Here is a 26775-nt window from a genome sequence, read left to right as displayed (position 1 = left end):
GTATTTTTTCAGTTATATTCAGCATTAGATTCGCTTGGAGTTATTACCGATATCCCATCACACCGAAAAAACACTGAGACGTAAATCAATAAAATATTTACCAACTAATTTTACACGTGACAGAATCCATCTTTGACATAAAGTATGAGACGTAAACAAGCATGTCATGTAAAATTAAGTGCTCCGAGACTGAATAGTTCGTTACTCGACGAAAGTAGGTTTTGGCTCAATTTTATGTCAAAATTTACGCTCGTATATGTCAGTCCCAGGGCACCTAAATTTACATGATTTTTTCTAAGTGTAAGTCTTTCTAACCACGTTTCGTAAACACAGAAATTATTAAAAACTGTTTAAGTTGCGTTATGTGATAGTGTCATCAGCGATAGAATAATTGTTTTTTTTCAGAATTATCGAAGTGTATAATTTTACGTATTTATTATTATTATTTACATTCGGCTAGCTATCTAATTTGAACATCTGAAGGACTCTGCCAAACGAACGAAGGTTTATCCACCGAATCCTTGACCCATTCCTTGGGCTCCTGCATTCGCCATCGATGATCCCATTCCGCCGAAAGGTCCTCCCATGCCCATGCCTTGGGCACCAGCATTAGCGTTCGAAGCACTCATGCCACCGCCCATACCGGGGAATCCTCCCATGCCCGTGCTCTGGGCACCAGCATTAGCGTTGGAAGCACTCATACCGCCTCCCATGCCAGGAAAGCCTCCCATTCCCATTCCTTGGGACGCAGCTTGGGCTCCTGCACCGGACGTTCCGAAACCAAACTGCGGCGCACAACTCACGGCAGCGATGGCACTGGCGATAAGAGCGAAAACAGCGAAGAATTTCATTTTGTATGGATTTATAATTTTGAAACTATCACTTAGTGTATGAACTGTGGATTGCACTGAATCGCGATTGACTTTGATACTCCAGTTGGAAAAGGATCGATCATTTATAGTCGTTTGAACTGCATGAGTTTATTGATGATGTGCTATCAATACAGTCGGTGGATCGTACTAATGGTAACATCGGAATTCCCATGCTATTTTCCTGCATTCACTCGTTATCAATCAGTCTCACATGCATCTCTTTACGGGGGAATTTCCAACGGTGTAGCCTAGAAATTATGTTGATGCATGTTTAGGAATTCCCCGAAGAGTGATGTAGATAATTTAATCTTTGCACTACCATTCTCCTGCGGGTTTCTAGTCAATAGAATGGATTTTTTGTATGTGATTAGTGTAATCTAATATGATGTACCAGTCATTGTTAGGAAAATCATTCTCAAATCCCATTCATTGAGTCGCGTGCAGATTGGCAAACAAATCTCACGAAAATATACCAACAGCCGTATATGAGATCAACGAGCTTGCAACTCGGAGGTGATCATATGAGAAATATCACAAATAAGAGAGGTAAAACATCGAGATAGCATGAAAAATGGTGAGACATGTGCATTTCACATGTCATCAAATTCCAGAACCGTTTAGTTATATCCAAATTTGAAGAGGCATAAATTGCAAGACCACACTAGTGGCACCTTGTTTCTTTAAAATATTTTCCCAGGCTATCGAACCGCACAAAGTGGAATTGTTCCAACCGAACGTTGCCTAACATAACAATGGTCCTTGAATCGTTTTCTTCAAATAGTTCTTGCACAACAATCATGGTACATGTTTAAATTTGGTGGCACCGAGAAAACATGGCGTGTGTCTTAGAAGCTCGTTTCATTGTTGTAATAATAAAAAATTCTTCTTCAACATTTCAAAAGGGCGAAACTGGTTTCGTAGACAATTGATTTAGCCATAGATTTCTCGCGAATAGAAGCTGCTGTGCTACTACAAACAGGGAGTAGCAATTTCAAATTTGTATGTTTTGTGGAAGCTGACATTTGAACCTTTAAAGTTTCGCGCTAAGGCTTCCTTAGAGTATCACCATAGAGGCAACTCTAAGACCAGAAGGTCCTGAAGAAACGTGCTCAACTTTTTAGCTCAGCTCTGGTACTATTTTCGGTCCCAAGCTAATCGATGCATCCCTCGAAACATAGGAAAATCCACGAACCCCTCATTGTATCTGTCAAACTTTCATAGCGAATCAAAACAAACATAGTGTAGTACTAGAATTTCGACTAGAATGGGGTACGTTAATCGATTTGCTTGGTACCAATAGGCTAGTCAAGTAGTGAGCCAATTTAAAATCGTAAGTTTCCACCAGTTGGTATCACCTTAACGTACCCCATTCTAGTCGAAATTCTAGTACTACACTATGTTTGTTTTGATTTGCTATGAAAGTTTGACAGATAAAATGGGGGCTTCGTGGATTTTCCTATGTTTCGATTAGCTTGGGACCGAAAAGAGTACCAGAGCTGAGCCAAAAAGTTGAGCACGTTTCTTCGGGACCTTCTGGTCTTAGAGTTACCTCTATGGTTTTATCACTTCTGCAGGCACTCTTTCTGGTAAATCTCCTTGTTGACTGTGCCTGTAGTGACGAAAGATTTACTTTTTCGACCAGACGTGCAATTTGCTTGCTAAATAAGTTTTTTTTTTTTGGGAAATTTCGGTGCCTTCTTCGTTCTGAAATACTCAGCTGTAGCATTTTTGGCCATAGCAGAATAGAAAGCCGACCCTGGAATCTGCTTGAAATGCTCCAGGATATAAGTTTCATCGCCCATAACAACACATGAAATCTTCGCCAAATATTCGCAGTACAAACGTCGAGTCCGTGGTTTTGCTGTCAATTTCTTTTTCTCGTTGCGATTTCTGTTTTTACCTTCAATACCAAACGCTGTTTTGATTTTTGGACAAAACCAGGTGACATTCCTATTTTACGAGCCACCGTACGAACAGAGAGATTCGGGTTTTCTCTCAATATCCTCTTCACCTTTCAGTCCATGACAGGATCAGCACGTCCAATATTTTTATCATTTCTCGATTTCCTCTCGTTCGTCCAACGTTCCGAAAATGATTTGAGCACACCGTGAACAGTGGATCCAATTTTTTTGCAAGTTCCTGTATTGACAAGTCAGAATTTGCATTTCGTCCATACAAAACCACTCGCGCATGTGTTTTTTTTCATTCGCTGCCATCTTGAACACTAAGCTGGGAATGTAAACACCAATCATAGTCTTTTTCATCGATGACTCCCAGCTGTACCTCAGCGAATTTTTTCACTCGTACGTGCAATATTTCAAAAGTTACAGTGATTGGAAGGTGTCCGGATTAATATGGATCAAGAATTTTGGGTATTTTTTTTATACACCGGTCAAGCAGTTTCGAGGTTATTTTTTTATTTTTATTGATTTTTATGAAAGTCTACTTTTCTTAATGTTCTAAACTAGAAGAAACAATGTCGAGAATTTATATAATATCGACATTTAATCTATAGCATAATAAGACGTCTTTAGGCACTACAAATTGGCCAAGAGTTCAGAGATTTTTCCTTGACCACAGGGATCTTCATAAAACTTCAAGGACTTCTAAAAAGTTCAGGGAACATCGTAGACATTAGCAAACTCTAGGATAAATTCTGGGAACTTCATAGCGCTTCAGAAAAATTCGAAAAAACTAAGGGAGCTCTGGAAAGTTTTGGGATTTTCATAAAAGTTAATCATTATTTAATTTCAGGGAACCTCATTATTGTTCTTCATATAATTTGTAACCAGTGGTGTGTCTGTCTGTCTAAGATTGTTGAGATTGTCACGAATTTAGTGTTTCGATTTAGGATGCCAGAAAAGGATTCAAATATTACACTGTACACAAACATCATCCTCTGATCGAATGAAACCTCAGACCATTCAAAACAAAAGACCGAAATCGCTTTTTCGAATGATAGCTGCAACCGGATGACGGTTGTTTTGAAATCAGATGATTTTCCTCTCGAATACTGGATGAAACTTGTTATGAGAAGGGATATAGCCTTCAGTTGAAATGCGTAATGCTCTCTGCAGAATGACTGTCATACTAAATGGAAATGCATATGGTATTGGTTCAGCCCCATAACGCAAATCATTCAAAACGATGATGAAAATAATTCTATCGAACGTCATTTGCTGATCTGAGCTGACAAACGAGGTGGAAGCATATGCATCGCTATCAGAGCTGTTACGAACAAAATTAAAGGATGAAAACCAATGTTTGACTAATTCGTCGTGGAGGAGGTTTTCTCCACCACGAAATTTTTTGTATCCATGATGGAATGGCTTATTATGGCTATTCAGTATGGAATTGTACATAATCAAATTATAAATCTAATTAAAAGCACTTGCATGTCACACTATTCTTAAATGTTTGTCCTCTGAGTGCCGTATGTTTTATAGCTAATTTTCAAACGAAAATCATCCTGTATTAGGATGACAGTCATATGGATGTTCATCATCTGACGACGAATTCAACCATAAGGAAATCATTCGAAATTCGAATGCATATTGTTAAAGGGCTCGAGCAATGCAATAATCATTCGAAGTATTGCGGATGTTTTGGTTCAGTGTAGTGCCAATACCGCCCACCACCCACTGGATAGCACGCAACCATTCCACGAAGTTCCGCTACTCACAGCCAGATGCCGCTGACAGCAGCATTGGGAGGCTATCGGGTGGTGATGTAAAGGGGGCCATGATGGGGCGAAATTGGGCTGAAGGAAAATTGATCAACGATCGAGAGCGCAACGAATTCAGCCGCCATCGTTGCTAGCGAATTTCCTGGCAAAAGTCAAAAATTGTAGTCGAAAACAAAGCTAGACAAACCCAAAACGAATATGATACCTATACATTAGACTGATGCAAAATTTGAAATTTTCGCTCCACAGTGCTTAAACAGTTCCAAATTGGGTCCTGCTTAGCCTCCCAAAATTTGAACTACTTTAGTAAGAAACTGACTTGGCACAAACCATTTCAAGTTTATATGGGAATTACTATGGGAAAACTTATGTTTTTGTTCATATATATCTAACAATTCACCACATCACTATGCTTTTAAAAATGATAGCAGTGATTGTAGCAAATTTTCTCTGCTACAACTTTGTTCAAAACTACTTTTCAATCAAATGTAAGGAACAAAAGTTATTAATGATTTAATTCACTGATGTCTTATGATTATGCTCATTCAACTGTTCAGCAAGCAACATTGGTGTTTCTGGTCAGAAGAATAGAGCATAAATATCATGGCTACTATGTCACACTACAGAATACAGTGTTGCCCACAGAACAGCTGCTTGACCATGCCATAAGATTATCAATCTCTTAAACAATTAATAACAATTTAATTTTACATTTGGCTGAAAAACGACATTCCGCAAAGTTGTAGCTTAGAAAATTTTGCATAGTAATTATAGAAATTTTCAAAAAAAGCAGTATGGAAAATGGGTAGAAGGCAATGAACAAAAATTTTGGTTTTCCCATAGTAATTTCCATATAAACTTCGAATAGTTTGTGCCAAGTCAGTTTCCTGCCAAATGAGTTTTTAATTTTGGGAGGCTAATCAGGACCTGATTTGAAACCGTTTGAGCACTGTGGAGCGAAAATTTCAAATTTTGCATCAGTCTACTATACATCTATACATAGCGAAAGATCGTTATTCGAAAAGGGAAATAAAGTGATTAGTCTGCACGAGTCTTGAGACGTGAAACTCGATCAGAAGTGAAGGAGGATATAATGAATATAAAATATCCAGGACCCCGTAGTTTGCCGTTAGAATTCATCTACTGCGGTCAAACCCCGTAGTGTTCGTTGTATTCGACCTACTGCGGTCAAACCTCAAAGTTACCGTACAAATACAACCGTATTCCGATCCATGCTAGAATCAGCCGCGTTCACTAGTCCGCGTTCATCGCCATTTTGGATCTGCCTTGAGCGTCGTGGACTTGTTATACCGTTCGCGAACGGCTCGGCAAACGGTACCGTGGAAGCACCCGTAGTAGGAGAGGAGAGTGAAGTGGTAAGAGGTGAGTCGACTGGGCAAACCACAGACAGTCGAAACCGAGGGACGAAGAACAGAAGCAAAAGAAAGGAGAAAGTGAAATTGAAGGTGTAGCGGAACGGAGGAGAAGGGGGGCCTCATCGACGACGGAAGACGAAGGATGAACTAGTGAAGGCTAAGGTAATAAAAGAGACCTGTGTGAAAGTTCATCGGGGTGTGTTAAAAGTATTTAAGTGTTATCTTGGCCGTGACAGTCACACGTGTATGCCGACCTTGAGGCAGTGTAGAGGGGGGTCTCATTAGTGCTGGGCAGGGGAAAACCCCGCCTGTTACAAATTTCAGGATACTTTTTGAAGCCTGATGAGCTTGGAATAGTTCAGTGAATTACGTACAAGGGCAAGAAATTCCATACGTGGAACTTCGCGGAAAATCAACGAGAAACGTTGAAGTGCAGCAAACTTTTAAGAGGATTTGGAAATTTCGTAGCATTTTGAGAAGCTGTATAAAACTTCATATCAGTGCAGGGAACTATGTAGAATATCTAAAAATGTTCCAAAGATCTTCAGAGATCCTCGCTTCAGTTTAGGAAACTTCGTTGCAACTTTCCAGATGTTCAAAAATATTTGTAAATGATGGCATTTTTAGAAGCTGTATAAAACTTCATATAAGTGCAGGAAATTTTGTAGAAGATCTAAAAATAGTTCCAAAGTCTTCAGAGATCTTTGCTTCAGTTTAGGGAACTTCGTTGCAACTTTCCAGATGTTCAAGTAACCAGAAGTAATCGTAAAATTAAGAGAGATGAAAAAATGTGAAATTTGCAATAAATTATGGAACTTCGTAGAAGTTGAGTAAATTTTGTAAAACTTAAGGGAGTTTTGTAGTGATTAAGGGAACGTAGTATGACTTTCAGAATATTCTTTCAGACATACTTCCTGAACAGTAGGTAATGTTCAAAAGATCTCCAGAGTAACGAAGGTGTTAGAAAAGTTCATTGGATATTTTTTTCAAGACTTCTGGTTGATTAAGCTCTGAAGATCTCCCATTCTGGACCACTGTGCATTGTAACAAAGCATATGTATCACAAACTATACGAAGAAAAAAAACAACTCAAAATTGAGATAGAAAGTACTTAAAATTAAGTACTTCTCTAATACTACTGTTTTGGATTCATGTTCTCATTGATAAGTACTTTTAACTTAATTTTGAAGTATAACCAAAACAGTTACTTTTACATCAATGCGCGATTTTAAGTTGTTTTGTGTTTCGGGCTCTTAAAGTATCCAAAATGAAATTTTGCCATTATACTTCGTTTAGGATGAAAAACCGCAAAGTGCGCCATATTTATTTCGGCTATGTCATCTGCCCAAAGTTGCTCGTTCATAAATAGTTAAAAGGGAAATTGGTGAAATTTATATTTAGTGTTGCGAAGAGGAGAAAGGTAAGTTCTAAATGGTTCTAGGTTCTACTCAGTGCTCACACGGCTGTCAACATAAGCAGACCACTCTCGATGTGTGTCACACGATCGTCTGTTTACTCAGCAGCAACCATTATGTTGTCTTCCTCATTGTTCTTCATCAGCAGTTCTTTAAGTCGATGCGTCGTCGACTTTGGAAAGCAACCGTTTAGTGATGAGCGTATGAGTGCTGACCACGTTTTGCGTCCATTGCTGCAATGGAAGTGCTCTGCCCCCTATTGGCGATACTGCCATACAAAGAAAAGGAGGAGGCTTTTTGGATAGCGGAAGATAAAGTGTTTATTGTGTTGCACCTTTTGACTATAGTTTTAAGATATTTTGTATAGTGAACAAGAATCCTCGGCTCTGCACAGTTAATTCGATTGAGCCTTATCAAATACATTAATAAACAAATAAACAAAAATGGTTCTACTGAACAGTCTGTGAGAGATTTCCCGGAAAGTGTCAGAAATTAACCTTAATTGCTTCTTAGGTCCTCGGGCTAAAAAATATCAGATAAGATTCGTGCGAATTTGAGGGCGAAATGGGCTTGGCCAGCTACCGATGACTCCAAAATTGATGATAACCATAAAACAGCATCCGAAGGCAGTGGAAGTATAAAGATAATGACATTTTAGTTTTTCGATCCAGTTTTGCAGGTAGATTAATTTTGCCTCCTTTTTCAATTTATTCCAAAACAACAGAGTAATTAGGCTGAGGTTGATGAGTCTACTACGTTTTCCTCAGGCTTGATGGAGCCTCGCTCGCGAGTTTGAAATGAGCCAAGCGTATCATTTCAGGCATAACATTTGATAACGGCACAAAAGCATTTGTAAACAAACTTTCTAAAGCCCTTTACACGCTAACCAAAGTACGCCCACGCAAACCAATACCACTTTCGGAAAGGTGTAGGTTTGTGTGAGCGTACTTTGGTTCGCGTGTAAAGGACCTTAGAAAGTTTGTTTACAAATACTTTTGTGCCGTTATCAAATGTTAAGCCTGATTTTTCTGTGGAGTAGAATGCCTACTGGCAAATCATTCCACAGAGCTTCAGAGCTTGTGAGTGAAGGGGGATAAAATGAGAGTGAGGTTTGCTGCCATTCATGTTCATGTTTTCTATCACAACATCCTCTCACTGAAGTTCACTCTCCCTCTCTCTCTAGGAGTTTTTGTTTAATTCTTCCATATTCCTACCGCCACTCATTCGAGGTGAGGGCTGGCTAAACTCGCAGGACAAGAGTGTTTTAAAACCTCCAGTGAGTTTGAGAAGTTTCAGCAAGCCTGGTTTTCCTCGAGTACACCAGCCGGAACAAGGGAATGGATCCTACTACCCAACGCAATGGATCTGGTAGTTCGTGTTTTACTACTTTTTCAGGGTTATGGATTGATTTTATTATTATAAGCTCGATTATAAGGATAGATAAAACCAAACATACAACTTATTCTAAGTGCTCAATATTAATATGGAAAGCAATTGAAAAATCCCTTTTTTGATATTATTAAAAGCCGATGTGGAGTAGTTTCTACCCAACATTCACTCTTCCTTAAATAGTAAAATAGCAAAATACTCAAATTTGGATTCTTCGTAAAGAACTCAATTTTGACTGGTTTCACTTAGGTGTCAAGAGTACAAAAGACTTAACTTTGAGTTATTTCATTTCTAGCAACTTAGTTGAACTATGTTTAAAGAACATGGATTTATAGTTTTACGAGAATTCTCTACACCATAGAATTTGGACGATGTAGATCAACAATCAACAAGTTTCAACTTAAATCAACAGGGATCAAGAAAACGGATACTACTTACATAACGTATTACGTAATTTAGAGCGCATTTGTGAACTTGGAACAACACTGTCGATGTTATCAGCCAGAAACTTAACCTTGGACGATCTTTACTGCCTTGTGGCATATACGGCAAATTAATCAGTAGATTTGTTGTTTACAAACTTGCTTTGACAGTCTGATTACACACATTTTCTACCATTTTATTTGTCACTTGTAATTTGTGATTTGAAGGCTAATTTCCATAAATAAAAAAAAGTTCTTAAGCATCTTTCATAAATCTGATCATTTGAAGAATTTGAATGGTTTGTCATCATTGTTTGTAGCTATGATCAAAAATACATGTAAATTTAGTTGTATAAATAATAAATATCGTATATTATCCACGTGTTACATTAACAGGCACGAGTTGTTTCCCCACTGATGCCATCAGCAGTGTTAACACAGAAACACACACCTTAAAATACCAGTCGAATTAAGCTAATAACCGTTGTTACTCCACACCGCAAGCCTATCCACCGATACCTTGTCCCATGCTTTGGGCACCAGCGTTGGCCATCGATCCACCGAATCCACCGAAAGGGGATCCCTGGCCGAAGCTCTGCGCACCAGCGTTAGCAGCTGAAGCACTCATTCCCATGCCTCCATGGGGTCCTCCGTGGCCCATTGACTGCGAATGTGCGTTGGCATGGGCAGCCGATCCCGACATTCCCATGCCATGGGGGTAAAATCCTCCTCCCATTCCCATTCCTTGGGAGGCAGCCTGTGCTCCTGCTCCGGAGGCACCCATTCCAAGCTGTGGGGCACAGCTAACGGTAGCGATAACGCAGGCAATCAGGACAAACACAGCGAACGAATTCATTTTTGTACTTTTAATGTAAGATTACTATCACTTGCTAGAAGCTTGGAAGGTGGATTGAACTAAATGAAGACTGCAATTGACTCTGATGCACCGGTTCGGACTTGATGAATCTTTTATACTGGTTTGTTGTTTTGGAATCATTCGCATTGAAACGATCATGCATCGATCCACGATTGGCACGTTATCAGTGGGATTGCATCAGTATGTGTCGGGGAACTCCCATGTGAATTTACCGTTGGGATTTTTACATCAAATATTTAGTAAACAGTAAATTTTTCTGAGGTGCACTTTCAGATGATAAGAACTCTCTATCATTGCAGGGACTAGTGGACTGGGAATTTTGAGTTACGTGTTGATTGCTGGGGAATGTTTCATATGGTTTATCAAACTGTCTTCGAAGGAATTCCACTACATATTTCACTAAATAATTAATTCCATCATTCGAGCAGATTAAATAGCGTTTTCTACCACATGAGAAATGTTTATTTATAATTTCTCAAAAATATCTACAATTTATCATTTCATTTTCATTTTATTTTTCTTTTTCTGGTACAAGGTTTTCCTAAAACTACTCGACTAAGTTAATTGAACAAACGTGGAAAAGGGTTAAATAGCTTTGAAAATGCTTATTTAGCTATAATTGATCCTACATCAAATAGAAGGATAGTAAAAAAAAAACGATTAGATTTATTCAAAAAGATTTACAAAGAATAACCCTGATAGCAATGGCAAAACTTGATTCAAATAGTCTAGACTTCAAAATTTCAACGAAATATTTCTGGAACTCCCAGTAATTTTGAATCTTGAAATTTGATTGACATGTCTTCTAGATTTTGTAGTTTTTTTAACGATTATCTATCATAATTTTACAAAGGAAGTTAAACACTTCTTTCGCCTATGCAAGCTATGAAGCTGCAGGCATTGAAACTCCTCAAAACAGGTAACAGAACGATCACTGGATCGGTCCTACTACATAACATACATAGACTATAATTTGAGTCTCCATCATAAACAAGGTGATCGATTCTTGCTCTCCCACTGGAGATAATACTAAACTTCCGACGGCAACAGCGGAAAACCGGAACACCGCACCAACGAGTGGAATTCCATTGAACATACACTTGAAAATATCCAAGGGGTATTCAACTCTGCACACCAAAATCTGTGCCAAGAGTTTTGGCAGTGCCGAAAGTTGTGCCAAGCGTTGTGCCGATCATTCCGAAGTAGGCCGAAGTGTATAAATCAAGGTGTCAATATCCCATGAGCTTGGCAACCCTGAAGTTAGACTTTTGTGATTGTGTTTACATTTTCAATTTCTTTAATTCGTGACCATGGTTCATGGCAAATGTTAAGCTTCATTCTCATTAGATTGAAAGCGGAATGGGCAGTGAGGAACCAGAAGCAATAAATCTATTCGACTGGTCCACAAGAAACGGACGGTGGACGAAATTTTCACCTGCTGCCATTAAAATGCTCCCCGACATAATCAAACCCAGAACTCGAACGGTCGAAAGTTCACTCCCACCTTAGAAACAGTTCTGATCGAATCAAAACTACGCAACCTCGAAGACATCACCATCGTATCGCAGATTAGGATGGCCATTTACTTAAGTTCAAGCATATCAAGTTCACGATCCTTGGCAGTGAAAACCATCAAATGTCCCCCCACTTCATATCTGTCATGCCTCGGAAATGATGCACGATCCAGATAAATTTCGCATCTGCAGTTCAACTGTACCCTGTGCACGCCCATGAGATCTTGCCGAACAGCAATTTACTTGGTGTCGTCATGCATCATGGACTTTTGAGATTAAGCAAGGCCGTATAATTGATTGATTGGTAGGCCACCCATCGCACCGGGTTCTTTTGAGACGAACTAGTGCAACAGAAGACTGCAGATTAGATCGTTGATGATGGGGTGTACTCACGGAATAGAATGTAAGTAATTGCATTTTTGATTGCATTGATCTGTTCCTAAAAGTCCTATACTGTTTCGCTAGGGCAATCGTCCAGATCTGATGGAATATTTGGGGTTAATACGTATCGACATCCCCCAATAAGTACTGGGACTTGTATGGACATCCCTATAAAGTCCTGTGGATTTCCCATCGAAGTCCATACCAATTGAAACCAATGACTGGCAAGGATACCTAAGGAAAAACGTAGGAGGAAACGATACAATTTTCATCCCGGAAGACTCTTCGCAAGACCAGGATTCAAGCCTGGCCCCCTATGATGTGGTTTTTTCTTTATCGTTCGTTCTGCATAACAACCTTGTAAAATAAAACAAAAAACTTCCGCAGCTGGCACAATATTGTCGTCGTTCAGAGGATTGTTGTCCATTCAGTTCGCCGATTGCATTTCGCACCGTACCGTCGTATTGGATGATCTTACAGGCATTTGACCAACCGTTGCTGGAGGGAACCCACTTTGGCCATCTTGACTGTCGTATCGACCCGAGATGTTTTTAAGACAGATGGGCAGGAACTCACGGTCTCCCAGTGTTGGTGAGTTCTTTGCCGTTAATGTTCATGAAAAGTTCACAGAAATTCAAAACAAAAATTTTTATCTGCGGATTTGGACAGTTTTTGACCTGTTTCATACGACCGGAAGGTGTATGCTGGTTACAAATGCCGTGCCAAACTGATTTCCTGCGCAGTTAATCAATCTTTGATGTGAATTTCCCTGATAAACACGAGGAGCATTTCTTATAACAAAACTTGCCATAACAAAATGGGCGATTCATTTTAGTAAACAAACTAACACTTCTTCCGACTGTGGTACCTCTCTTAGTCGCCTGGGTATCGACCCTCTCGACCGACCATGGTGTGGAAGAACTCTGTTGGCGTGAAGCTATTGTGGACGAAACCACGAGCTGCTAGAATTTTTGCTATGAATCGGATGAGATAAACTTAGGTTCACTAAGACTTAAGCGAACTAAAACCTTGTTTGAAGGGAACATTAAGGGACACTTACATATATTAAAACTAATTCGAATCAATCCATTAGTTACAGTCAGTAATGATTGGATGGAGACAAAATTCAATTTTAGTCGACTGTTCAATGTGGTACAACCAGACCGCTCTCTCTGGAGTGCGGGAGGACCACAAATCCGCCCAGAATCAGTTGTATTCTTTACTGATGGATCAAAACAAAATGATAAAGTGGGAGCTGGTGTGACAGGTCCTGGTGTTAATATTTCAGTTTCCATGGGTGGATGGCCAACCGTTTTTCAGGCTGAAATTCAAGCCATATTAGAATGCACTATTGTGTGTTTAAAGCGAAAATATAAACATGCAAATCTATGCATCTTTTCTGATAGCCAAGCAGCTTTGAATGCTTTAAAATCATTTACATGTACTTCCAAGTTAGTATGGGAATGCATTCAGTTACTTCAACAGTTGTCTAATAACAATACAGTAAATCTCTACTGGGTGCCAGGACACTGTGGAGTAGAAGGTAATGAAAAGGCTGATGAACTAGCCAGGCAAGGATCATCCAAACAATTTCTAGGACCTGAACCATTCTGTGGGGTCTCTCCAAGCTCCATCAAGATGGAATTAAGGAACTGGAAAAAGATGATGATAGATTGTAATTGGAATAATACTGTCACAGCCCGACAATCAAGAAAGTTTGTGATGCCAAATGCATCAAACACCCAAAAACTCCTTAGCCTCTCAAAGAAAGACCTATTTACTTACATAGGACTAATTACAGGGCACTGTCCAGCCAAATATCATCTAAGACTAATTAAAAAAGTTGATGATGATATTTGTCGGTTTTGTAACGAGGAAACAGAAACCTCCGAACATTTATTGTGCAACTGTGCAGCACTTCTTAACAGAAGGGAAAAGTTCTTTGATAAGGGACTACTACAGCCCTTTGAAATATGGTGTTCATCTCCTAGTAAGGTAGTGCGTTTCATACGACACATAATTCCTTGCTGGGAATATACCTAAAGTTAGGCGTTGATGGTTACTTCTAATAGTAGTTTTTCACCCTAATAAGGTTAACAAAAAACCGGGGAATATACTACAATAGATCAAATAAATGGTCGCAGTGGTAATGTACCCAACAAAAAAAAAAAAAAAAAAAAAAAAAAAAAAAAAAAAAAAAAAAAAAAAAAAACTTAGGTTCATAGCGTAGACAGATACAGGCAACACTCACAGCATTTTTCTTTGGAATCCGAACCCAATGCAGTAAACAAAGAAGTCACCTTAGCAACGATTGGAAAAAAACGTCAACTCTCGACAGTGGTGCCGTTTAATATTATGTAGGTTGTATCCTACTTGTCAACGTTTGTCCAAAAGTGCCGAATAGTGTGCCATGCTGTGTTTCGGCACAGTGTGCAGAGTTGATTACCCCTTGGAAATATCCTTCGTTTATCCATAAGATTCTGCAGTCGCTCACTTTTCTAAAATATGTTATCGAGTGGCAGAGCCTCCAGCTAAAAATTGAAAAAAAAACGAGATGAAAAGGTGAACAATTTGACCACACTTTGTTCGTGTCCGTTTAGAAGCAGGACACACTTGGATCGCAAGGATCCCACGTGTTTTTTTCATTCGTCAGTTCCAAATTCGTTCAGATTTAAACTTGATGCCAGTTCCTAAAGTATGAAATCGAACTTTTTGCCAGTGTGAACCTCACTGACGTTTGTCGGAAACTAAGCAGACCCAATCTTGATACCCGATCCAGGTTGGGACTGAATAATAAACGAATTAGCTATTAGATAGTTCACTGAAATTAATATTTCATTCATGAATCCCATGTTAATCCAACTGATGAATGCCTACAAACAAAAAAACCTGGCGATCCGCACCAGTTCATGAAAGTCGTGGATGGTCCCTTGCGAAACCACGCGGTTCAAAGGTTTTTCAAAATACGGTTTAGATTAAATGTTCTAATTTCGTCGTCACGCTGGTTCTTGATTATATATATAAAAAATATTTCAGGATTCATAAAAAAATCTGGAAATAAATTTTCTTGTACTCTCGAAAACTTTTCACGTGATATCAATTTTCATCAAGTTTAAGAAAATATATCTAGAACAACTGGCTACATTTGGCTAAGGATGAAAAAAAATACAGTTCTGATCAGGCATGGAAAATCATTTGCATTTATTTCATACATTCATTTACATTCATTGGCCTCTAACTTTTTTCATCAACAGCATTCCGCAAAATGATGTATAGAGCTTTCGTAGGTTTTGTTATTAGCTACAACTTTTGCTCATAACTCAAATCTGTATCTCTTATGCATCACGAACTAAAGCGGGCAGAACTTGTTACTGTTTTTCAGTGAATGTAAAATACATTCACTGAAAAACGGTAGTGATTTCTGTTCGCTCTGGTTCGTAATACATAAGAGATCCGGATTTGACTTGTTAACAAAAGTTGTAGCTAATAACAAAACCTACAAAAAGTCCATACATCATTTTGCGGAATGCTATTGAAGAAAAAAGTTAGAGGCAAATGAATGTAAATGAATGCACGAAATGAACGCAAATGATTTTCCATGCCTGGTTCTGATTATCATTATCAACATATTTAAAGGGTGAAACTGCTGTTGTAAATAATGGATTTAACCATCAATTTCTCACGAATAAAAGCTCACATATCCATTCTAACAAACATATGATATAAAGGGAAAAAGAGGATTACCCAACTAACAATTTTTCACAATGTAAACGCTTTACTCATTTCATTTATACAGTCTCAAGCTGTATTCAAACGTTATACGATATGAGGAAACCTTTACTCAACCTCTATACAAGCAAATCTGGCGAACTTAGTCAGCTACTTATGGCTGTTGGAACGGTCGGGAGAAGCTCTTATTGCATATCCATTAACGCTTCTATACAGCTGTTATCCTGCTGTTTAGTTGTGTGTGAACTTGAAAGGCGCTTATTCAACCTTTTCCCGGTTATCCAATAATCACTACACAGCTTTCTCTTGAAGCCGGGTTAAATACTGTTTACGCTTTTTTATGAAGGAATTTATTGAGTTTATTTTGCTGGGAATCAAATTAATCGAAATTAGTTACAAATCATCACCAAATTATTTACCCTGCACCGGAACCTGGAATCGAACTCGAGACGACCTAATTGGCAAACCTTGATACTACCAACTGTGCTACGCCAACACTTTGAACTTATGTAAACAAATCAACACTCCCTTCTACAACAAAATCGCTGAGTAGAGGCTTTATAATAGTACACATGAATCTTTTTTCTCGACTAGTTATAAAAGAACAGAGTAAAAGCTGTAAAACTGCACACGTCTAAAAATAAACCTAGTTGACTGTGAAAAAACTTCCGAAGTTGCTCTAACACAGTTTATAAGCTGAGTACAGGTTGTTTAGTTGTTGAAAAAGCACTTTTGATGTTTATGTTATTCAGCAAGAGTGGTTGGTTGTGTAGAAGCCATCAAATGAGTAATATATATTCACTTTGTTAGCTTTATTTTGCAGCTACAAGTTGAAAGTTGGGTAGTGTGTGTATAGAAGTGACATTAGCGCTTATTGGCTGATGTTATTCAGTGTGACTGACAAATTGAATAATGGTTGTGAGAAAGTTGAGTAAACACTCTCCACAACTATTTTGCTAGCTTTTGCTTGTAGTTGTATCTGCAGCTTCCTTTCCTACTTTACAGCACAACGCTGGAAAAGTTGGCTTACAAAGCTGAAAATGTTAGTTGGGTAGTAATTTACTACCTTGAGTGCTTATCTTTGCCGTCATCAAAACCATATGATATCAAGTACACGGTAACTTGATAATACCCATTTGTGAGTATAATTCCATATAAGTCGAGATATAAGTTAACGCACATTTCGGAAAAAAGTTGCTGTACGCATTTATGAGTAACTTTTCCTCGCAAATACGAAACTTTTACTCGCTTTGTGTATTAGATAAATAATTTACCCATTTATAAAGTTACCGTGTAGCGGTGCCAGTGGTGTAGTGGTAAGCTTTATTACCTCTCACCCCAGCAGGCCTGGGTTCAATCCCAGTCGGCATTGCCGGGATGTTCTTAGGCATAACATCTATGATCACGCCTTCCTTTGGAAGGGAAATAAAGCCGTTGGTCCCCGGTTCATGAGTCGTTGGGTTTATAGATAGGGTCCAGGTGTGAGAGCTGCCTCCCTGGCGTCGGTAGCATTGGTGCTCAACACGGAAAACAAATTAAGGAAAAAAAGTTACCGTGTAGGGGAATGTTTGCTCTTTCAGTTCATATATCCAGTATTTTACGATCGATTGTGGCCGCCATAATCTTGCTGAGTTTCTGGTAGGGAACATAAGATTTGAAGTTTGGGTTGTGTCGTTTGACGTGTAAACGATTAGATTTGAACGTTTATACGTCAAACGACACAACCCAAACGTCAAATCATATGTTCCCTACCAAAAACTCAACCAGATTGTGGCGGCCATAAGCACTCGTAAAATACTGGATAATTAGTTTGCAAAAGCTGTTTCGCCCTAATGAAATATTGCCAACGATATATTCTCCGTCCCGGAGCATCTATCTGGTTTCATTGCTAGAACCGAAGATCTTTATCTTGCACATAACTTACAGTCATACCTACTCACAACGTCACACGCATCCGTTGAGAACAGGTTTTCATCAAAACAACAGCGGAAAGATTATTTTGTTTTTGCATCTTCCCCAGCGAGATGATTGGAAATTTTTTATTAGAATTTATTACCTGATTAATCGAATGGGTTGTTTACGAAGAAGACATGATGAAAATCAAAACGAAACCGTTGAACTTTACATACAAGCTCGTGAAACTGGCATATCTCAGAATGTGTACCTTTTTTTATGAATAGAGAAAGCTTGGATGCCAACTACGCTATTCTGATCACTTCCTCCTTTTATGGCAAACTTGAATAAGTAGGGGAAAGGTTGAATGTATTTGAACAAAATTCAATGTTCCACATTTGAAGATTTGGGGCTTGAAAATAACTGTAACGGACCCCCGTTAATATGGACGACACTTTGTGCTTATTAACGGGGTTCTTTTTTAATTTGAACGCCTAGTAGGGTAAACTACCCCATTCCCGGCCTATTAAGCACAACCCGGACTTCTTATTCTTCTTCTTCTTCTTCTTCTTCGCATTTCATGCTTAATGCTTACCGCATTTTAGCTTATTGCGTGCTCTCAACTTAGTGTTCTAGATGCACTTCCACAGTTATTAATTGAGAGCTTTCGATGCCTGTATCATTTTTGCATTAGTATAATTGTGTGGCAAGTACAATCATACTCTATGCCCAGGGAAGTCGAGAAATTTTCCAACCCGAAAAATTCCTAGACAGGACCGGGAATCGAACCCAGCCACCTCCAGCATTGTCTTGCTTTGTAGCTGCGCCTTTACTGACTGAGCTAAGGGAGGCCCACAACCCAGACTTAGTCTTTCTAAATTTAGCGGAGTTTAGCAGCAAATGGAATGTTATTATTACAGATGACTTCCTAATTTATCTACCTTTCCATATGTACCGTTAGTTCTGATAAGGGGTCGCGAAATATTTTTTTTATTGTTGAAAATGCAAAACTGCTTCTGGCGGCTCAACTCGGCCTACGGGTTTTCTTGGGCCTATTAGCCATTGAAACGCCATTGGGATTCTCTTTGGCCTATCGAACGGAAAGAAAAGCTAATTTGCGTGCATGAATTTTGTACACTTCAAGTGCGCCTTTTGTTTTCGAGATCTTAATTTAACTTTTTTCGTCTTGCAGCTATTGAATAGAAGCATCGTACAAAACGTGTGTTTTACACATTCACGCCGCAATCATACACTCAAAATAATTGTCACGTCAAAGCTACGTGAAAAATATGTGGATTTTTCCATCGCACTTTTCACGAAAAACTTAAGTGATTTTCATGTAGCGATGAAGGCATCCATTCCCACCCTTTCCACTGGAGTTTCACGTAAATATTACGTTACTTTTTAGTATTATCTACGAAACCTTTCAGTGAATTTTAAATGAAATTATGATACAATTTATGTTAAAATCTAATCAAAAGTAATAACATTTTTGATGAATTTAGTCTTCTTTATAAGAATTACTGTGATGATTACTGTGAATGTAAAGTAAATGTTGCAATAATTGCAATGATTTTTACTTAGCAATTATTTCAAGCATTAAATGCTATATGAATATTACGCAATTATTGAAACGTTATCAGGATTAGAAAAAGCCGTTATTTTGTACAATGTTTATTATTATAATGACAATGAACACTTATTGACTATTTCAGGCATAACATTTGATAACGGCACAAAAGCATTTGTAAACAAACTTTCTAATGCCATTTACACGCGAACCAAAGTACGTAAACGAATACCACATTCAGAAAGGTGATAATTGCCCCTATCCGATGATGTTGTTGGTTTGCGTGGGCGTACTTTGGTTCGCTTGTAAAGGGCCTTAGAAAGTTTGTTTACAAATGCTCTTGTGCCGTTATCAAATGTTATGCCTGATTTCACAGTGGTTTAGAATTATCTATATTAAACCTATTTTTGACACGGAAGAAGTAATATATCGTCCAAAATCTGCAACAAATGACCGGCGATCTCTAAATCACTTAACAGTTCTTATTCTTACAGTGCGTTTTGTACGGTGGCCATGTTGGTTATTTTTCCATACGTGTGAAACACGTAGAAAGTACGTGAAAGTAGAACTGTCATTATCGGCAGGATGATGTTCCCAACGTATGTGATTTTCACGTAAGTGTTATTGATTAACAAGGTGGATGTGAAATGTATTTCAGATAAAATTCAGATGCTAACAACTAAATTCTACTTGTGTCAGGTAGCCTCACAACCAACAATACTTTTATAGATCTACGTGATTTTTCACGTAATTTTGACGTGACAATTATTTTGAGTGTAGATTTATATTTGATGTTTTCTGCTTGATATTCCCAAAACGGGCGATTAGGCCGAAGTAGTGCTCTACCCTAACCTTTCGACCATCAGAAAAGAAAGTTTCTTGTAGCCTTATTTGCTGTTTCGTTTTGATTCTACGTTCCGTTTCACATCGTTCAATTTCGTTTTACTCTATTCCATGTGCTAGATGGCGTTTGAGCATTTTTTAGTGTTCAGAAGAAGAACGGTCAGATTACCGGTGGTCCACTGTATATGCCATAGCCTTTATACCCCGTACAGACTAGAGAGTGTCTAGTATAAGAGAGGAGCGGACTGGCTGGTTTTGAGTCAAACGAATTGTCAAAGCCAGAGCCAATCGAGCAGCGCCTATCTTGATTGCATTGGCGGTGTTGCTAGAAAGCGCTGTGGCATAGGTTGCCAAGCCAGTCTGTTTTTAATTCTTTCCTCTCTTATACTAGACCCTCTCTAGCTTATATCATGTAATATAGGCTGTCTTGACACGCCAGTTACCTTGGAATCGAAGCGTGCCCTACTTCTAACATTTTCCGATTGTCAAATTGATCGTCTATGTTTTTTTGTTGTTGTGTATTTCACGATTTTTGGCAGGAGGCGCTGTGCCACTTGATAACCTTTTTCTAGAAAAGTTCGCGATTGCATGATAACTCCAGGAGAACTTCAGGTATATTTTCAACGGAATTCAGGTCAGGTGATGTTTTGTGTACTTTTAGAGTAGGAGTGAAACCACGATCGTGTTGTGGAGTTTCATTGCCAGTTTACATTCGACAGGATGTGATTATGGGTATAATAGGAGGCATATGGTGAGACCTTTCGATTACTGTTATGTTTACATTATATATACATATCAAGGGGTTGGTCACTCCGCACAGTGTGCCAAGCCAACAACAGATATGGGCTGTCTTGGGCACACTCGTTGGCACTGTTTGGCACCCATAGTTTGACATTTTTATGATCTTTAATGTTTCTGGCAGCACTGCCCTATATGTGCGTCAAACGTTTGATAATCATAGTTGTTGACACAATCCAATTTTTGGAAACCGCAACCGTGAATTTCCACTAAGTCGCGTCTAAAAACACATAGTCAGCGCACATCCTAATGCCTGTCGGAAGCCGTACATCATGCCACGCGAGAATCTGCATTCTCACATTCGGACCATCATAACGATAACAACGATAACAACACCCCACTCAACCAATCCCACATTCCAAACAGCACCGGTTGTGATTTGAAAAAAAAGATCCTCCACGAAATCTAATTGGCCTACACTCAAAAAATGATTGTAATTGGCCTACACTCAAAATGTGATTTTCACATAGCTTTCCTTTGATCACATAGCAGAAAATCACACCACAAAATCACATGAATATTATGAGGTCCATGGAATTCATATGAAAAATAATATAAAATTAATGTGATCGCATAAATGTTATGTGAAATTCAGAGGAATTCCATTAATTTTGATTATGGATGAAAATCATGTGGGTTTCCAATGGAAGCTACATGAAAACTATTCTCGGTGTATTCCTCGGCAAATATTGTATCCCGTATCCGGATCCGGATGCATGATACCCTCCAGCTCCGTAATCAAATTCGTTACGCAGAGCTACAAACCCGTCCACAACTGATTGTGGACTAATTTCCGGGAGATCAATGCCCAAACCAAAACATTGTAGTACCTTCCAACTGAAGCTGCTCGTCGTGATTGGAAGCTGTTATTTTTTGCCTGATTGCTTCCCTCCACTGCTGCTCCTTCACCAGCCATTCCCTTGTACAGGCATACAAAGCACACGGTAAGAAAAAAGTACCCAACGGAAAGTTCACTTTTACCTACTTTTGACTAGTTAGTCTCCTTTTCTCCTCTTAATGTTGTCAAAAACGGAGGAGCAAAACCACCCAACAGGGGTAGTAAAGTGTGGGAACCCAACGTTGAGTATAATCATATTTACCTGTTGTTGGGTACAACTAACTTACTTTTGGTTAAAAAGCCAGTGGAAAATTCCATACGAACTTCACACAAGTAAATGAAAATTACTTTGAGCCGCTTTACCTACTTTTGGGTTCCTGCACTATAGTGCCGAGATGAGTGAAAAGAACTTAATTTTGGGTACTTTTTTCTAACCGTGCACACTTGAGGCACACTCAGAAAAAAGTTACCGATGATATGTGCTCTCAATATCTTCTAACTTTCTCATGTGCAAAATGAGTGTGTAGGGTAGAGTGCCCACTAGACTGGCCCACATTTATATGGGAGAAATTTTTTATTATTTTTTTCAACGGGTCAACCCCTAGATTTGTGTCATTATGTGAGAAAATCACTCTCTGAAAATTTCAGCTCATTCGGATGTAACACGAGCTGGCGCTTTTGATTCAAAATGTATGTGGGGATTTTGGAATGGAATGCATGGAGAAATAATATTCCATCACTCTCTCGTGCATAAAACTGGTTCAGCAAACTCGATTAAGCTCAGAATATCAGCACATGTAGCTTAAACTACAAGGAACAACTTTGCTGAACACAGCATCACGATTCATGTTAGTATTATGGACTTACTTACTTAAGTGTCCTGAGCGCCATCCCTGGCGCAAAGGGCCAACGTGAAAGATCTCCATCCTGGGCGATTGTTTGCTTTCGCCTTGACCTGGGCCCAGGTCAAATTCCGGTCGACTTGCTTAATCTCCTTGTTTAGGCTTCGCCGCCATGAGCCCCTGGGTCTGCCTCTGCTGCGATGTCCGGCTGGATTCCAATCCAGCGCTTGTTTGCAGATTTCATTTCCGCTCTTCCGTAGAGTGTGGCCAACCCACCTCCACTTACGTTCCCGAATTTCTGTCGATATCGGCTTCTGGTGACACCGTCGATGGAGCTCGGCATTCGAAATCCAGTTGTGAGGCCACCAAGCACGAATTATATACCGCAGGCATCGGTTGATGAACACCTGCAGCTTCTGTGTGATCTCCGCTGATACGCACCATGTTTCGCTAGCGTACAGCAGTACAGATTTCACGTTAGAGTTGAAAATTCGGATCTTCGTGCGGAGACTAATCTGATTTGACTTCCAGATGTTTCGTAAACTCGCAAAAGCAGCCCTTGCCTTCTTGATCCGTGCACCTATGTCACTCTTGGTTCCGCCGTCCGACGCTATCTGGCTGCCAAGATATTGGAAACTTTCAACCTTCTCCACTTCCTGACCAGCTACCGTAAAATTGGATGGATTTCCCGTGTTGATATCCAACGATTTAGTCTTGCTGACGTTGATGTTGAGACCTGCCGCTGAGGAGCGTTCGGCGAGATCGTCGAGCTTACTCTGCATGTCAGAACGCCGTTGTGATACTAAAGCAACGTCATCCGCCAAATCTAGGTCGTTTAGATGCTCCATTGTAATAGGCTGCCAGAGCAACCCACGGTTCGGCACACGGTCGATCGCACCAACCATTATCTCGTCGATTACGATGAGGAACAGTAGCGGTGATAGAATACATCCTTGCCTCACTCCAACGACTACCCGAATAGAGTCAGATAGGGCTCCGTTGTGCAGCACCCTGCACGTGAAAGCCTCATACTGAGCTTCGATGAGGTTGACGATTTTATCCGGAACTCCCTTGCGCCTTAGGGCGCCCCACAGGTTTTCGTGGTTGAGTCGGTCGAAAGCTTTTTCGTAGTCAATGAAAACCAAGTAAAGGGACTCTTGGAATTCGTTGACCTGCTCCAAGATTATGCGGAGTGAGACAATATGGTCCACACAGGATCTTCCAGCACGGAATCCCGCCTGCTGCCGTCGGAGAGTCGCGTCGATCTTCTCCTGTATCCGGTTGAGGATAACTTTGCATAGAACTTTGAGAACACAACACAGTAACATAATGCCACGCCAGTTATCGCATACAGTTGGGTCCCCCTTCTTTGGGACCTTCACTAAGACGCCCTGCATCCAGTCAGCCGGAAAAGTCGCGGTGTCCCAGATATTGCAGAATAGTTGATGCAACATTTGTGCAGATAGCATGGGGTCAGCTTTGAGCATCTCTGCTGATATGCGATCGACCCCGGGAGCCTTGTTGGATTTCATGGTTCGGATAGCAGCTTCGATCTCCGGTAGGGATGGCGCCTCAGAATTGACGCGAGTGATGCGTCGCACTCTTGGCGGTTCATGCCGAGATGTTGATGGCTGGTTGACCGACGAAACTTGTAGAAGCTGTTCGAAGTGTTCAAACCAGCGTTTCAGCTGATCAGTGGGGTCGGTGAGCAACTGACCAGTCGCGTCCTTCACTGGCATCCTAGGATTCATCCTTGCTCCACTCAGGCGTCGTGAGATATCGTAGAGGAGACGGATATCGCCTGTTGCTGCGGCTTTCTCACCTTCATCGGCCAGGGAGTCCACCCACGCTCGCTTATCCCGCCTACACGAGCGCTTCACTTCCTTCTCGAGAGCCGAATACAGTTGGCGGGCCTGGTTCTTCGCTCCTCTGGTTCTCGCCCGCTCTATCGCGGCTTTTGCATTTCTCCGCTCCTCTATCTTCCTCCAGGTGTCATCCGTGATCCACTCCTTTCTCTGAGCGCGCAGCTCGCCCAGGTTGTTTTCACTCGTTTCAGTAAAGGCATCCTTGATCGCCGTCCATTGCTCTTCTACGCTGCCACCATCAGGAATATCCGCAGCTCTGGTCTCCAGTTCCTCGACGAATGACCTTTTTACTGCTGGGTCTTCCAATCGGCGTGTGTTGAATCGCCGTCCGAGCCGTACCTCCCGCCGCTGGACCCGCGCGATACGAAGGCGGATCTCTCCAACGAGGAGATGGTGGTCAGACGCGATGTCGGCACTGCGTTTGTTCCGAACGTCAAGAAGGCTCCTTCTCCATTTTCGGCTGATGCAGATGTGGTCGATTTGATTTTCGGTATGTCCATCACGGGAAACCCACGTGACTTTGTGCACTGGTCGATGGGGGAAGAGCGAACCCCCGATCACCATGTCGTTATTGCCACAAAACTCTGCCAACAGCTCACCGTTTTCGCTCATTTCGCCAAGACCATGGTGCCCCATGACACGCTCATAATCCGTGTTGTCGGAGCCGATCTTCGCATTGAAGTCGCCGATGTAGATCTTGATGTCACCTCTCGGAATTTTATCCACGACTGCATTCAGTTGACTGTAAAAGTTCTCTTTGTCCTGTAACTCGGCAGCATCGGTTGGCGCATAACATTGGATTATGGTTAGGTTACGAACCCGCGTTCTGAATCTGGCAACGATTATCCTCTCATTGATAGGTTCCCACTTGATGAGCGCCGCATTTGCTTGGGCGCTAAGCAGGAAACCAACTCCACGGTGGCGGGGAGCGTTTTCACCTCGAATACCAGAATAGAGTAGTACCTGTCCCGACGGCAGCTTGTGTTCTCCAAAGTTTGGCCAACGGACTTCGCTTAGTCCCAGGATTTCGAGCTTCATGCGTCGAGCCTCGCTGGCGAGTTGTGCCAGCTTCCCCTGTTGGGCTAGCGTTAGTACATTCCATGTTCCAATTCTTGTCCGTTGTTTTGCGCTAAAAGTCGTTGCCGTAATATCAGTCCGTGATCTTTCTCTATTGGTTTCTGTAACAGTTGTAAAGTTTCGGGGACAGTAGGTAGTTAGCCTAAGGTCTCCTATCCGCCGTGATGGGGCTGCCATCTTGGGTATAGCTTTCGGGGATAAGCATTTCTTGTTTTAGCCACTGGATGCCAGGCAGACGCTGTTTGAGCCGCACCTCCATGGTGGACAGACGCTCAGTTATTGTGTAGATGGGGCTGCCATCTTAGATTTAGCTGACACAATACAGCATTTCTTATTCAGCCGCTGGATGCCAGTCAGACGCTGTTTGAGCCGCACCTCCATGGTGAACAGACGCTCAGGCCGTGTAGGCCGAACCCGCTAGGGGCCCCCTTCCCTGTCAGCATATGACCAAAGCTCCCACCGGGGTTGGTTACCCGATCTTCGCTAAGGTTGCTCATATCCCAGGAGACACCACGAGGAGGTAGGGATAGGAGTTACTGGGTAAGAGGCTAATGGACCACTAATGGGGTCTATTTTATCCTTCAAGTACTCGCGGTACTGGTGGTACGCATTACCCAGTCGTTTGCCCCGCTGGCCAATGGCCAGCGGTGATGAAAAGAATATGATACTTTTACATCATCCCTTAGTATTATGTAGATATTAATCAATTATTTGCATTCTCTCGTATATTGCAACAAAATACAAGCAACTTATGCAACGTATCAACTAGATTACCTTTAAAAATTAAAATTCATATTTTCCACAGGCCAACATAGAGACTCGTGCCTTTTGTTGTGATAACCACTATTTGAACGTTTCAGCTCTTTTTGACGTTACACGGGCTGGCGCTTTTGGTTTAATGGGATAATGGGATTTTGGTCATATACAAAATGCTCATATACATTCAAAAACGAATATCTCAATAAAACTAACTGGATCCATAATGAAATCTTCAGCAAAATTGTTACTCATTAACTGAACTATAAGTTTTGAAAATCTGAATCAAATCGAGAATATGGAAACTTTTGTATGATCAAAAGAGTGTATTTCATCCAAATTCTTCATACAAAATTCAAACTAAAAGCGCCAGCTCATCTGATGAGCTGAAACTTTCAGAGAAAATTTTTCTCACCTAAAGGCACAAATCTAGAGGTTCGCACGTGGAAAATTAGAACTTTTATTTTTGTGGGCCAGTTTAGTGCCCACCCCTTGATACATATTCAGCCATTCCATAGTGGTTCTTAGAATTTCGTGAAAAAAATGTAGTTTTATTCCTTATCGCAAAATATGAGACCCGTATTTTTATTTTGTCATTAGGGTGACCATTTCCATGCTACGGAAGGTCGGAAA

General features: G+C 40.5%; 2 protein-coding genes across 2 annotated transcripts; both read right to left on the bottom strand.

Moving 5' to 3' along the window:
• Positions 1-421: 421 nt before the first annotated feature.
• On the bottom strand, positions 422-1202 carry LOC135699762 (spidroin-1-like). Its single transcript, XM_065220082.1, has one exon. The coding sequence runs from the start codon at positions 849-851 to the stop codon at positions 507-509; it is 345 nt and encodes a 114-aa protein (XP_065076154.1). The 5' UTR covers positions 852-1202; the 3' UTR covers positions 422-506.
• An 8299-nt stretch (positions 1203-9501) lies between these two features.
• Positions 9502-10109, bottom strand: LOC135699759 (spidroin-1-like). The gene has a single exon (XM_065220080.1). The coding sequence runs from the start codon at positions 10013-10015 to the stop codon at positions 9665-9667; it is 351 nt and encodes a 116-aa protein (XP_065076152.1). The 5' UTR covers positions 10016-10109; the 3' UTR covers positions 9502-9664.
• Positions 10110-26775: the final 16666 nt, after the last annotated feature.

This window comes from Ochlerotatus camptorhynchus, unplaced genomic scaffold (assembly GCF_037179485.1).
Source record: "Ochlerotatus camptorhynchus isolate MF236.1 unplaced genomic scaffold, CSIRO-AGI_Acam_v1.1 ptg000114l, whole genome shotgun sequence".
In the NCBI taxonomy this organism is placed as follows: Eukaryota; Metazoa; Arthropoda; class Insecta; order Diptera; family Culicidae; genus Ochlerotatus; species Ochlerotatus camptorhynchus.
Note: the sequence above shows the minus strand (reverse complement) of the source record. Positions and strands in the feature narration are given on the sequence as shown.

What these genes read in the sequence shown, in the direction of transcription:
- LOC135699762 (XM_065220082.1), bottom strand. Translation starts at nt 851, where the DNA reads ATGAAATTCTTCGCTGTTTTCGCTCTTATCGCCAGTGCCATCGCTGCC.
- LOC135699759 (XM_065220080.1), bottom strand. Translation starts at nt 10,015, where the DNA reads ATGAATTCGTTCGCTGTGTTTGTCCTGATTGCCTGCGTTATCGCTACC.